The sequence below is a fragment of the Numenius arquata genome, chromosome 8 (genome assembly GCF_964106895.1).
Source record: "Numenius arquata chromosome 8, bNumArq3.hap1.1, whole genome shotgun sequence".
Lineage (NCBI taxonomy): Eukaryota > Metazoa > Chordata > Aves > Charadriiformes > Scolopacidae > Numenius > Numenius arquata.
In genome coordinates, this window is record NC_133583.1 from 38,622,982 (window position 1) to 38,636,433 (window position 13,452).

General features: G+C 36.7%; 1 protein-coding gene across 1 annotated transcript in view; it reads left to right on the top strand.

Annotated features, from left to right (window-relative positions):
* The window catches only part of VAV3 (vav guanine nucleotide exchange factor 3), a 165,555-nt gene that overhangs the window by 98,805 nt on the left and 53,298 nt on the right, over positions 1-13,452 (top strand). Inside the window, exons 16-17 of the mRNA XM_074152877.1 lie at positions 2,049-2,150; positions 4,709-4,809. Coding sequence (XP_074008978.1) covers positions 2,049-2,150; positions 4,709-4,809 — 203 coding nt within the window. The remainder of the gene's footprint in view (positions 1-2,048; positions 2,151-4,708; positions 4,810-13,452) is intronic.

Consider the following 13,452-nt stretch of genomic DNA (forward strand, 5'->3'; position numbering starts at 1 on the left):
TATTTTTGAAGATTGATCCTGTTCTAATTAAGTGAATGGAATTTTTTCTTTGGTTTGTTCTTGAAAAATGGTCCTGTTGTTAGGATTGATTTGGTGTGCTTCCAAATCTGATGGGTCTCTGCACATCAGGCTGATACTTCTGACATGGTTTTGCAAGCTATTCTGGCCCGAACCAAATGGTCAACAAACAGCAGCTTTTGTTGGGAGTGTAAGTCCTGTAACTTGTTCTAGGGAGTTTTCAGGACTGTCCATAGTTAAATCTGTAGCCTGAGAGGTTTTAGCAGCTCCTTGGCAAACATGTTGTGAAATACAGGCCTTGCTCTGCAGAGTTAAAAACCCCAAAATAATACATTGTTCTCCTGGTTTAAAAAGTTCTTTACTTTTTTGAGATTAATTCTGTCCTGATAGCTGTACCTTCCTGCTGTGAATGGGTAGTATCCATGCCTGTTTTAGTTAGCAGGAGTTGTGGTATTGACATCTTGCATATCATAGCAGAGAGAGACACTAGTTGAGCTAGTTAAAACAGTACTGAGTATAAGGTTATTTTCAAGCATAAAAGCAAAATCCCATTTGCTTTTTGAGTACAGTTTCATTTTCAGCACATTCATTTTTCAGCAGGTGGATTAGAAGTCTGACCTTTCTGACCCTAGATACTTAAACAGATTCTTTGAATATTTTTTTTTCATAAGACTTTTCATTCAGTCCTGGAGAGATCGATGCTTGCATGGTTACCTATATTTAGGTTTCCTTGCAATTTACCTATATTTAGGTTTCCTTGCAATTTGTGGTTGGTCTATGTTTTAGTCTAGAAGTTATTTATAATAGATAAAAATGAAACTTCTCTAACGAGTGCCTCCAACTTTAATGCATGAAGTTGTAATTCTGTGTGTTGGAAGAGCGTCTGGTCTTCTCTTTGAGTGTTGTAGATTCTTGCAAAAAACCCTTGGGTTTTTTTTCCTGTTTTAATTCCTATGCATCACGCATTCCTATGTTTTTGCAAGAAAACCACCAGAAATCTATGGAATTCTAAGCATTCCAATATAAGGAATACTTAAAAATACATTAATTCTTTATATATATATATCTTGTCTGATACGATCTAGCTTAGTATTAAATTATGTACCTAACATTTCAGTGTTACTGTTTTTGACAGTGTTAATCTAGTTTGGGAATGTTATTGAATAAAAAAAGATAAATCAACTGAAAATTCCTGTTCTCCCTCAGTCTTGGAAATTGGGAAGATAACAGGAAAAATTGAAAGGGTTACTTAATAAAATTTAAATAAACCTGCAAACAGCACCATTGCAAGAAAATGGGTCATTTTTAAATTATACTTCTGCTTTTAAAAGAGATCAGTAGGGAGGATAAACAAAACACATGTACAGTAATGGGCCTTTGTACATAAATTTGATCTTTGGAAATAAGTGTGCTAATAATGTTTGGTATTTTAGCAGTATGAATAGTGATCTATTTTATTTGTTAAATCAAGTGTGTGTAGCGACAGCTGTAGGCATTGGGCAACACATTTAAGAAAGACTAGCCAAACCCCAGTAAATATTTTCTAACTGCTTTTGAAATCGCTCATGTTGCCCAGTGTATTGCTGCGTAATTGTGACCTAGCTGTCCCATGTTTGCTGCTCATGTTTACAAATGTGGTGGTTCTCAGTGTGAGTGCTCTTCCTTGTACATCCACATAACAAAATATTTGAGAATGAAAAAGTGAGCCTTCTTTAGGTCCATGAAATGATCCTAGATACTTGAACAGGAATAAAAACCAGATGATGTTTGTTTTGATGTATGGTTTTTCTATTTATTGTGACAGCTAAGGTAGTTAAAGGGTGTATTTTAAGGACCAGGTTTGCATAATATCATAATTCAGATTTCATTTCAAGGTGTGTGGTAAAATCCATATTTCTTGTTCACCTCAGTGAAAAACAGTAAAGTGTAAATAAAACTACTTGTTTGTGGATTCAGATTTCTTGCTGTGAATGCTGCATTATGTTTTAGTTTTCATCGGTTTAAAGCAGATTTTTCAATTATTTATTTAGGTCAAACATACGGCCAGACTATGCGGATACAAGCTTTCATGAGTTCAAAATGCACACCTTCAGTCGTGTGACTTCTTGCAAAGTCTGTCAGATGCTTCTGAGGTAAGATTTTTTTAAGGCGCTTTTTCCCTGGGTGAAATATCTGAGTCAAAGGAGTGTGTGGAAATACATGGCTAGCTGGTTACCTGCCCAAGTGAGACAAGCCATGAAGTCATACATAGTATTTCTCATTGTATTAGCAAGTTTTTATACTCAAGTTTATAAATATTACCAGGAGTGCTGGTAAAAGCTCAAAACCTCCAGATGCTCCTTGTTTATCAGAAGGCTGCTTTATCATGAGTCTTTATGAGAATTGCTTTATTTAATGCAGAAGTTATGTGAGAGTAAATGACAAGCATTTTGTACAGTTCTTACTGCCACGGCTGTTCCACAGGTCCTGTTGCTTTAGACCATCAGTCACTAGAACAGATGGAATATTTTTTTCCGAATATCAGATGATGACAACGCTCATAAATGTTTGATAGGGGGAGCTTGTTTTGTGAGACAGAATATAACTGTGAGGCATTAACAGGCATTTCTGAACCAGTGATATGTAGACAAATTGAAGATAGATGTTGCAAAGCTAGATAAGAAATGCTAGCAAACAGCTAATGTTTTCATGAACAAGGATTTGTAGGGCTAAATTAAGCTAAGGAATTCCATGTTTTGTGCCTCTTTCTTCTGAAACACACACGTGCTTGCACATCTCTAGTTTCTCATTCATTATTTCAGCTATCTTTTAAGAGCTACCTTCTTTTTTTTGTAAATATGGAATGTCTGATGGTATAGAGGTATGTATTGAACCTAAACTTCATAGTCTAAGTTGGAGGTGCAAAAGCTTTGTAAACTTCGGCCAGTTCAGGTGCTCATGTTGCATATTGTTGATGTTTTGAAAAATGTGGCCACAGCATTTTAGAAAGGACATTTGAAGTATGGGTAGTGCATTTGCTAAGCGCAAGCGTAGAATAAAATAACTTACGGTATATTCTTCCCTGTCATATATTTTTTCTTTTAGCAGCCTTTTTCCTGAACAGTTAGATTGACTTGGATTTTCAGAGACTTTTTTAGATGATTTTTTTTCTCAATGCAATAAGGTCTAAGTGGCTATGAAGAGTGGTGCAGATGTCCTGAACTTCGAGATGGCAGGGCTAATTGCTGAATTTGAAGCAGTATAGTTGAGTCACTGTGTGTCTGTTACTGCATTAACTGCTGTTGCTGAGAAATGGCTGTCTTGCTTTCAGGACACAGCCCGTGTGATGCTGCGTCGTGCTGCATAGGCAGACCAACTTGGGTATTCCCAAGTGCTACCTTGTGGTATACAGACATGTCCCTAGATCTCTAAGTTGTATTGAAAGCCTAGTGGACTTAGCTTCATGAAGTGCCTAAATCACTTTTTAAAATGGATTCTCATTTTAAGTTTCAAATATAAGCTAACTTGTAAATATTTGGAAAAAAAAATAAATCCCGACTTTAGTGCCTAATCTTTAAGCAGGGATAAAAATTCTAGTCTTAGAAGCACCTGTAGTGAAGGATAATGTTATGTCCTATATTTTTTCTAGAGAATCTTTCATTCCTGTGTAGCAATAAGGAAAGAAATAAAAATGGAAGACTGCATTAAAATATTTTTATACTTTCTACTTATTTGTCTTTAGGTTTGTGTATTCCGATACTTAAAAATACTGAGCTTCTGAATTGAATTAAAAATATATTTCATCACCAATGATCTAGAAATTGCTGTAGTAAATAGCAGTTGCTGTACATTTCATTAAGGCTTAACTTGGTCAATCTTGTGTTCCATATGAGACACCTGATTTTCCTTTGAAGCTGAAGGTGTCATGTTAGACTAGGATGCATAATCACTCCAAACTGGTCAGGATAATCTTGGAGAGAGAGAAGTTGAGTGTGAAGAGTAAGCAGATCCATCAGTAGATGGAACTCATATAATTGCTCAGAGGTACATGTAAAAAACTGGGTCCCTGTTAGCCATTCAGTGAATCGTACTTAAGAGAAAAGCCATACAAAATCTGAAATAAATCAGTTTTCTCAGACTCAAATTCAGATTTCAATTCATTAAGGGAAATTGGAGAACTTTGAGAGTATGGAAAGTCTCCTTATTTAGCAGCTCTGAATATTAATTAAAGTGTACACGGATATCTATCTCTTTTTGTGTGTGTGTGTGTGAATGAACAAATTTCCATTCAAGAATATTTGCAATATAGCCTATAAACTCCTTAATGCAACTCTTTTGGAATGGATCTTACTCTTCTTGGTGTCCAGGCAAATTCCCACTGAAATGAAATGAACTGTAGATCTGTAGTAGGATAGATACATAGTGGTACAATTTCAAGTGTACTCTGCCAAAGTTGCTTTGGGCTAAATTGAAATGGAGATTATTATTCTACTAGTAGTCCAGAAGAACTATCTGGTTGTGACTTTTAAATGGCTAGTAGTGACAAAAAGCAGATGAGCTGCTTGTCAACTGTTACTTTTTCTTGATCCTTTAAAGACTATTATTATGCAGAGCAGCAAATGACTTCTAATACCTTCTGCCATGTCTCTTATTTCCTTTATGCATGGAATTTATCACCTCTAATGTATCACTACCTAATTTTATTTTACAGGGGAACATTTTATCAAGGCTATTTATGTTCTAAGTGTGGAGCGGGAGCACACAAAGAATGTTTAGGAAGATTAGACAATTGTGGCAGAGCTAATTCAGGTGGTAAGTCATTTTTATTGTTAGAATACCATTTTTAATTAGGACATAAAACTTGCTAGATATAATTAAGGTTTAATTTAACTCTAATTTGTGTTTATTGTAACATACATACTTGTGAAACTACCATTTATAAGCACAATTAGAATTGCATTTAGAATTCATAGGGATTTTTATTGCTACTAAATTGAAATGTTTGAAAGCAGGAGAGAACTGTTACAGGTCAAACCCAATTTCTCCGTCAATGTCATATACAACAAGGAATTGCTCCAGTTTTAATCGTAGACTGCTCATATGTAACACCTACTGTACAGCATATCATCTATCATCCTTGTGGTTCTCCCTTTTTGTCTATATCAATTTCCATATTTTTCTCTGAGCTCCTAAAGCTGTTTGTTTGTGTTGCCTCTTTCATCTCTTTGGTTTCCATGGTTTCTGTCCACTCACAATATTCACAAAAAGGTGATTGATGGCTCTCCACTTCCCACATCTAAGGACTGTTTTTTTCCTCTTCTTTTAATCGATTACTGTACTCTGTGAGTTTCTTCCCTGGGCGTTTTCACTTTGTGCTTCCCCTATTCTTCTTATGCTTCTGGGGACCTTAAGGACTCTTTTGACTTCAGCTACCATTTGGTCTCCCTCAGATGACTCCAAATTTGACCTCTTCCATTTCTGCTCGGTATTGTATCTGTAATTCTCTTTCTGACATCTTCCAGATCTCCCACTGTTAATGCCAAACGTTAGCTCTCATCACTTGCCCCCCTTCCCTGTAGCTATTCAATTGGTGGCAGTGATTTTGTTACACTCCAGCCAGCCAGTCATGTAACCATAGTGCCATTTTTGACTCTTCCTTCTGTCCAGGTTCTTTGCTATTCTTTCTTCTTTCTAGAGATGATTTGGTGCTGGTGGTGTGGGGATAACTGACAAACACACACCTTGCCACTCCCAAATTTCCCTCGCCATTAGTATGTTTGAGTTCCTGTTGCTTGAATGTGTTTGAAAGAGAAAAGCCGTTGGAACACCTGATGATTTCGATAAAGTGCAGTTGTATACGTTGGGGAAGTTTCTAATTAATTGTTCTTCTTGCTTCTCTAAAACCTCCACATTCCTTTCCAGAATGATTTCATTACAGTTTGTGAAGATTCTCTTGTCTCTTATATCTCACATAAGCTACTGCAACCTCCTCCATCGTTTATATTCTTTTTGACTTTACTATCTAAAATCTTTGCAAAATGCTGTTGCAGTGATAATCTGCCTCCCACTGCTTTAATTACATCATGACATCGTCCACTGCTCTTCACTAAGCTGCTGCTTCAAGATTACAGTTCTAGCTTTTTCTTCCTTTCAAAATTGTATAAGCTTGTTTCTGTCTCTGTCCCTGTTTGTGTAACTTCCTGACTTCTAGTTGGCTTTTGGCTCACTGTTCTGTTTGCCTGCTTCATTCTTTCATAATCATCAGAATCATAGAATAGTTTGGGTTGGAAGGGACATTTAAAGGTCAACCTCTGCTGCAATGAGCAGGGACATCTTCAACTAGATCAGGTTGCTCAGAGCCCCGTACAACCTGATCTCAAATGTTTCCAGAGATGGAGCATCTACCACCTCTCTGGGTAACCTGTTCCACTGCTTCACTACCCTCATTGTAAAAAATTTCTTCCTTATATCTAGTCTAAATCTTCCCTCTTTTAGTTTAAAGCCATTACCCCTTGTCCTATTGCAACCGGCTCTGCTAAAAGGTTTGTCCTCATCTTTCCTGTAGGCCCCCTTTAAGTACTGAAAGGCCACAATAAGAGAAGGAGCTTTCTCGTTTCCAGGCTGAACAACCCCAACTCTCTCAGCCTGTCCTCACAGGAGAGGTGCTCCAGCCCTCTGGTCATTTTTGTGGTCCTCCTCTGGCCTTGCTCCAACAGGTCCATGTCTTTCCTGTGCTGAGAGCTCAGCTGACTTCTGCTGCAGTCAATAAACTTTGTTTCCTCAGTTGCTTTCCTGTATTGGAGGTCTTCCATGCTGTTGTCCAATTCTGGACTTGTAAAAAATAACCTTTTGTAGATCTGAAAACCATACAAGCAACAACAGTTCTTTTCAGTGAAATGCTTTTTGGAACACAGATTTTTTTCATAGAACCTTCTATGGATATTCTAAAGAAAATAAATATTTAAAATTGTATTAACAATTGAATATTTTAAAGCAATTAAATTTAAATTAATATAGTGGAAAACCAAACACATACTGTACTTCACAAGAGAGCTATTTTCTGTGGTATACCTCCCCTCCCCCTTCTACTTTTTTCTTTCTTTTGCACCTTCTGTTTTAATCGCTTTTGTAGTTTTTATTTTAATTGGATAGCTGGCACCCCAGGAGGCAGGAGCTTGTCTTTCTGTTCCTCTGTACAGATCTGTGGACACATATGGTGCAACGTGTATTAGTAAGAATGACCATAAATTCCTAGATAACACAAGGTCTGATTTCTTGTGGTTTTCCTGCATATATACTTTAGTAATGCTGTGTGCTTCCTAGAGGGAACAAAATAAAGAAAAAAAAAAAAAAAATCACATTTCTACTTCTTTGTAAGTGGAATAAATTATCATTTTGCAAATTCAAAGGAGCAGAATGTTATTTTGGATTTTACTTTAAATCATTGCCCTGATTTTTGTAAAATGATACTGTACTGAGTCTTTCTTTAGTGAAGTTGGAAGCAACTGTATTGTTAAGATACTGTTTTGTGTTATGTGTTTTGCTTACATCCACGTGTTCTGCTCTCTGTCCTCTCTTCAAACTTCTTTTTCTCTTTTCAGTCTATTTTTCTTCTATGCAAAGGCTCACAGATTTCTGTAGGTCTAGTACAAGCTAAAAGATTTGTTGTGTACCTTCCACCTGTTCGTGAGGCAGAGTGACAGGAGGTGCTGGGCAGTTGCTTTCTTACAGCTTCCTCTGAGATCATAGCTGCAAAAACAAACTCTATATTACAGTTCTTGCCATGCTGCCCCTTGCTCTAGGAATGAATGAGTATGGAAAGGACAAATGATTTTGCCTGCTTTGCTGAAAGTATGTCCACTCTCCACCGGACGAGGGACTTTGGACAATGAGCAGGAAGGAAAATACTGAGATTTTTCTCCAGTTTTTCATTTTTACCCTTTATTTGCCTGTTTAAAGAAAGAAATGTTGATTGAGCAGCACTGCCCACTCCTAATGTGCACAGAGAAAGGAAAAGTTTAAGGAGGAGCTTTACTGGTTCCTGCTTTCCTATATGGTCCACAAAGGGATGGGACAATCCAGACTATTTTAAATACAGGTTTGTGCAACTTGAGTATGAATGATTTTCTAGAGCTATGTTTTCACTTTCCCAGAGCTGTACTGAGAAATTAGGTCTCCCATAAGTTATCTGCCATGCCTGCTAAGTTATGAAATGTTATTAAAGGAATGCAGACACAAAGATATCATGTAAAAGTCAACATTTCCATTTTGTGGAAAAAGTATGCTCTGCATGCACAAAATTCTAACATAGTTTTAATTTTGAAGCTTCTCTTTTTGAAATCTTTAGAGAAATTAATTTATGATAAATTTAATTTTTCTAGTGATGATATTTGCTGCTCCTGTGGGAAATTAGCAAAGGTGGCCTGAGAGTGCTGTTAGATAAGAAATTGTGGAACATAGCCGGGATGCTTCAATAGTAGCAAGATGCCTGGAACATTTATTGTACTGCCATATATTTCTTTTGTTTCTAGGGAACTATTACAGCCCCTAGAAGGCTGTAATGGGTGTAACGGATTGTGTGAAACACAATCATCCTTTTAGGAAACTGGACAATATTATTCCCCTGTCATGTGGTATTAGTTACGGCCACAGAGATGGAATATATATATATATCTCCCCCACGTGTGTGGTCTGTTTAATTTCGTGTTCTGTTATTCTGCTGATGGCTGATTCGAGGTGCTTCACAGGAAAGCACAAATCCTCTGTGTGGTCAGCGATGCCCAGGAATAATGCTACTTTCTTAATCCTGTGAAATTTTCTTTTTATCTTTTTGGTGTCCTAAGAGTTTTACATCTTGTTAATGCTTTTGCATAGCTTCCCTATTTTTGCTGATAGAAATATCTAACTGCATTTCAGACGTTGTGGAACAGTGAGTTTTGTTTGTTATGTTTTTGTTTGTTTTTTAAGTCTTGTTGGTTTTTTTGTAGGTTGTATATCTTATCTGGCTATGTTTGACCTTTTTACCTTTTCAATTTAACATGCAACTTTGTGGATTTTTGTGAGAAGAGTCAATGGAAGCCTTGACTGACTGCTTCTATACGATAAATCATCTTGTAACTTCTCCTGAGCTCTTATTAGTATACTCTGTGAACTAAATAGTCTTAATTTTTTTTTTATTATCTCTTCATAAGTGGAACTTTTTCTCTGTGTTAAATAATTTTCATTACCATTCTGTAGACCTCTTCTATTTCTAGAGGTCTATTTTAAAAGAGGTGATCAGAATTCAAAACACTGCTATGAGAATATACCATTAGGTTTCTTAATGCCATTTAAATTTACCTCAGCATTTTCTGGTTTTGTACAGTTAAAGATCTAGTTTTCTTTTTAGACTATTGAGCAGAAGTTTTTGCTAGCCTTTCTGGAATGATGCTTAGAAGCTCCCTGAGTGGATCAAATGATTTCGTATTTCATTCCAAGTCACAGTTTGTGAAAATTTAGAAGACAGACATCCAGAGACAGATGAAACCTTTAGAATGACAATTTTAATAAGTGTCAGAGTTAGAAGATAAACTTCTGAGAAACACTGACAAAATGTGACGATAAATTGCTGTGTTGTCATGCTAGGCCTTATACACAAACATATGCAGCTCTTCTGATGTTTTGCTTCAGAGAAGACCCGTTCAACAGACTGTAGAAGTTGCAGCAATAAAAGATGCAGAGTTAATCAGCTGAATTAATAAGTAAACCAAAATGTCTGCATTTAGCCATTGGTTTTGTATGTTATTGTTCCTGCCCTTGTTGCCTTAAGTAGGCAGTGCTGGTTGAAGTCTTCTGTGCTCATTTCTGTCATTGATTCAACTTTTTTTTCCCCCTGAAATGCTGCCCTGTATAATGCTCAAGTAGTACTCTGCATTTTCATGTATTTTACTTTTATGTCCCATTACTTAAGTTTTCTGTGGCTTGAAATCCTCCATACTCCCTCTTTTTTTGCTAATGTTTGAATGAACTCTTTCAAGTCTGATTGTGCAGTCTTAAACACAAGGCCTTACAAAATCCTTAAACACCAGTATTACAAAACGGATGTGCATGTTTCTCTGACGGGGCCATTTATAAGGATGCATGTGGTGGTCTTTTCTCCGTTGTCTGATGTGGAGGTCTCAACCTTCCCTTTCTACTCTTCTGGGTTCTCAACTGCACTCGTATGCCTTATTTCAAGGTACAGGACAATTTTACTTATCTGTGGTGCTCTCCTACTAGTCAGAAGGGTTTATATTTGTGAATGGTTAAGACTGGAACCTTTGGTAAGCGAGCATGAGTAAGACACACCTTTACTAGACGAAGGGAGAAAACGTCTCCCTCATTATTCCTACTTTCATTGTACAGGTTGTTCTGTGGCCCCTGCGATTTATGCAGAGGTCCTCAGGACTGATAAAACAGTATCACTCTGCCCAGAACATACTCCGGAACTCCAGTCTGTTTCCTAGTCTAAACCAGCAGAATTAACAATCCATTTCTATTTCCAGACTGGAATTTTTCCAAGTCTGTCCAATTATACTGAATTAAGTATTTTCAGGGAAACGGTTGCTGGTTCAACAGACTATTGAATATTTCAATTAGATGAACCTCCAATAATGGTTCTAGAATCTGAAAATGTTTTGAATATTTTTAATATGGTGCCAAACCCACAAAATTTTCTTCTTTATATCACTGTTCCCAGGGAATATTAGAAGCATCTCTCATCAGGGCATAAATGGATTAGAAAAACATTAACTGGGCATTTTTATAGTAATTTTTAGTTAACATGCATGATCCTTTCTCTTTCAGATAATGCCGTTTGAAAAAGTACTACATTTCTTTAGATGGAAGTTTCTTCAAGTGTGTGATAAATTTGAAAGACAGTGTTACCATATGAATGGGTTAAGTTTAGGGTTGCTTTCATATGGTAATGTGTATGTCCAATAATATAGTCCATGCTGTTTTTGTAATAATTGCTTGCTACAGCTCATTAGACATTATTCATAAAAAGCGTGTGTTTTTGACATCTGAAAAGAAACCAGCAGCTTTCACTGTTTACCTTTTTGCTGGCTTGATCAATAGTTGCAAAATTGCTGGCTCTCCTCCAAACCTACCATGTCAACAGAATTGACAAGTAAGTGCTCAAATCCCACAATGTCCGTTCGACTTATGCCACGTTTCATTTAACTGCAACAAAGGCTGAGCCGTATTGTTTAACTAACCATCCTTGCTCAACCTGAACAAAAGTCACTTAGGGGACTTAATATTTTGTGCAGAGTCCTACACTGTGGTACGTCTAGGTCATGATTTGCCTTTCTTCTGATTATGCAGTGACTGGCTACATGACTGGAAAGGAGCAGGCAGTCCCACAGCTCCTTCAAAGTAGCTTACTGTACAGTTCCTGCATTTTAAATATTTTGAATATTTTGAAGGCAAGTAGTTTACTACGTGTCCCTTTTAGTTACTCTCCATTTAGTTAGCATGTAAATCCAGCCGCTCTGTTGCATCCCTGAAGAGCAGCTTATTCCCATTTTCCGATCTGTGCTCCCTCACTTACCGAGGCCAGCTGCTGCTCCTGTTGCTTTTGTAGTAAAATATAATTATCAAAATTTGACCCAGTGGTATCATGGCCTCAGGAAATAAACAAAAAACCTAAAAATTTTGCTGAACTATGGCAGTTAAAGCACCTTGATGTCAGAACTGAGAACTCACTCACTTGATAATTTCATTGGCACGTTGGTGATGAGCAGGAACTTGAATTAAAATTGTCATGTGTAAAATATCTGCTGGTGGATATCCTCAGACATTCAGTTTTTCTAAAAATAGAAATAAATAGAAATGGTTTTTTTTTGTCTTGTTTAACAGTTGGAAAAAAGATCTCATGAGGAAACAATTCACATAATACAGAATATTCTGAAATACAGGAACATTTAAACTGTAATGAAATAAAAAGACAAGTATAAGTATTATTTTTTGAATAGGCTTTTATGTGGAAATACAGGTACTGGATATTTTTCTATTCCTGAAGTGTTAATAGTGAAGTTACAAATGGCGTTTCAGTCCATTAGTCTTGGCAAAGTTTTGGGCTTTCTTTTTAATCTAATCAATCCACCTCCGTTTTCATGAAATTTATTTCATGCAGTTTATCAGGAGTATTTATTACCTTCCTGTGTAGTGATTTCTTGAATCCAGTTATTGAGACTTAATCAATGAGTTTCTTAATTATTTATTTTGAAAAGTGTTGGGATGCTGCAGTCACCAAATGGAACTCATTCACTAGTTGGATTTAAGATATTTCCTAGAGCTAAAAATAATATTCAACTGCAACCATTAAAAATCAGATTCATTAATTCCCATTGGAGGATAGAATGAAATTTCCATTTCATATTTTTGGTAAGAGATCTGCAGAATTAAAAAGGCTATTAAAAAACAAAAACAAAAAACAAACCCAAACCCTAAGTCTGGATTTGAAGTTTTGGCCCTCCCTGCAAGTACTTACCTAAATGACTTCCCTTCATTTGAAGTAATTTATAATTCTGAGGTGAAACTTTCTAAAAAGGTGATTTTATTTGGATTTTGGCAAAAATTCTGAAAGGTGTGTCAAATTGCGAAAGTAAATACCAAAATTATATTGAATTTCAGTAGCACTTAGGCAACTAATTCCCTTAGGCTCCTTAGAAAACCTCGGTAGTTTACCTGCCTCTCCTCCTTTGGGGCGGGCTTATTTTTCTTCTCTTTGCTCACTATACAAATGCAAATTAATACTTTTGGAAAGATTATAATCATAAAAGTGTTTTCTGTGGGTGACAAGATGATGCGTCTTTGGTGCATGGTGTAAGAGAGGGAATGGTGACTGAAAGCGTACGTGAGAAGAGAGCTCTGCCAGTGGCAAACAGTCTGCGCCTCCCCGGCCCAGCCCAGAGCCCTCCGCTGGCGTGCTAGGTCTCGGCATGTCTTATCAGCTTTGCATAAAATGTTAGAAAGCCAAAGATGTTTTTTTCCCACACTTTACTATTTAGTGTAATTTTATTTTTTTTTTAGCAGAACAAAATCTACTTGCAGTTAAAGCTTCTTAGTTGATTTACTGTGAATATATGGCTTACTGTTTACAAGGTATCACAGTAAAAGTTTTCAAATGTGACAGAGCACAGACCAGGCATGTGCAATTTGTGCTCTGCCTCAACAGCGTGTGCCGTCCTAGAGAGTTCACATGGGTAAATACAGCTGCGTGTGCTTTGATAAGGCAATGAACCAAAATCTAGAGTACACCCAAATACCTGTTATCAGATGAGACATTCAAAGAAAATTGTAAAAAAAAAAAAATAAATTACCCCTTTTTGTGTCTCCTGTGATGTGTGGTGGTGTGTGCGTGCAAAAGTGTTACTGTCTTGATGCAGTTCTTCTGATCACCCACAGGACTTTATTTTTTTTTCCTCATTT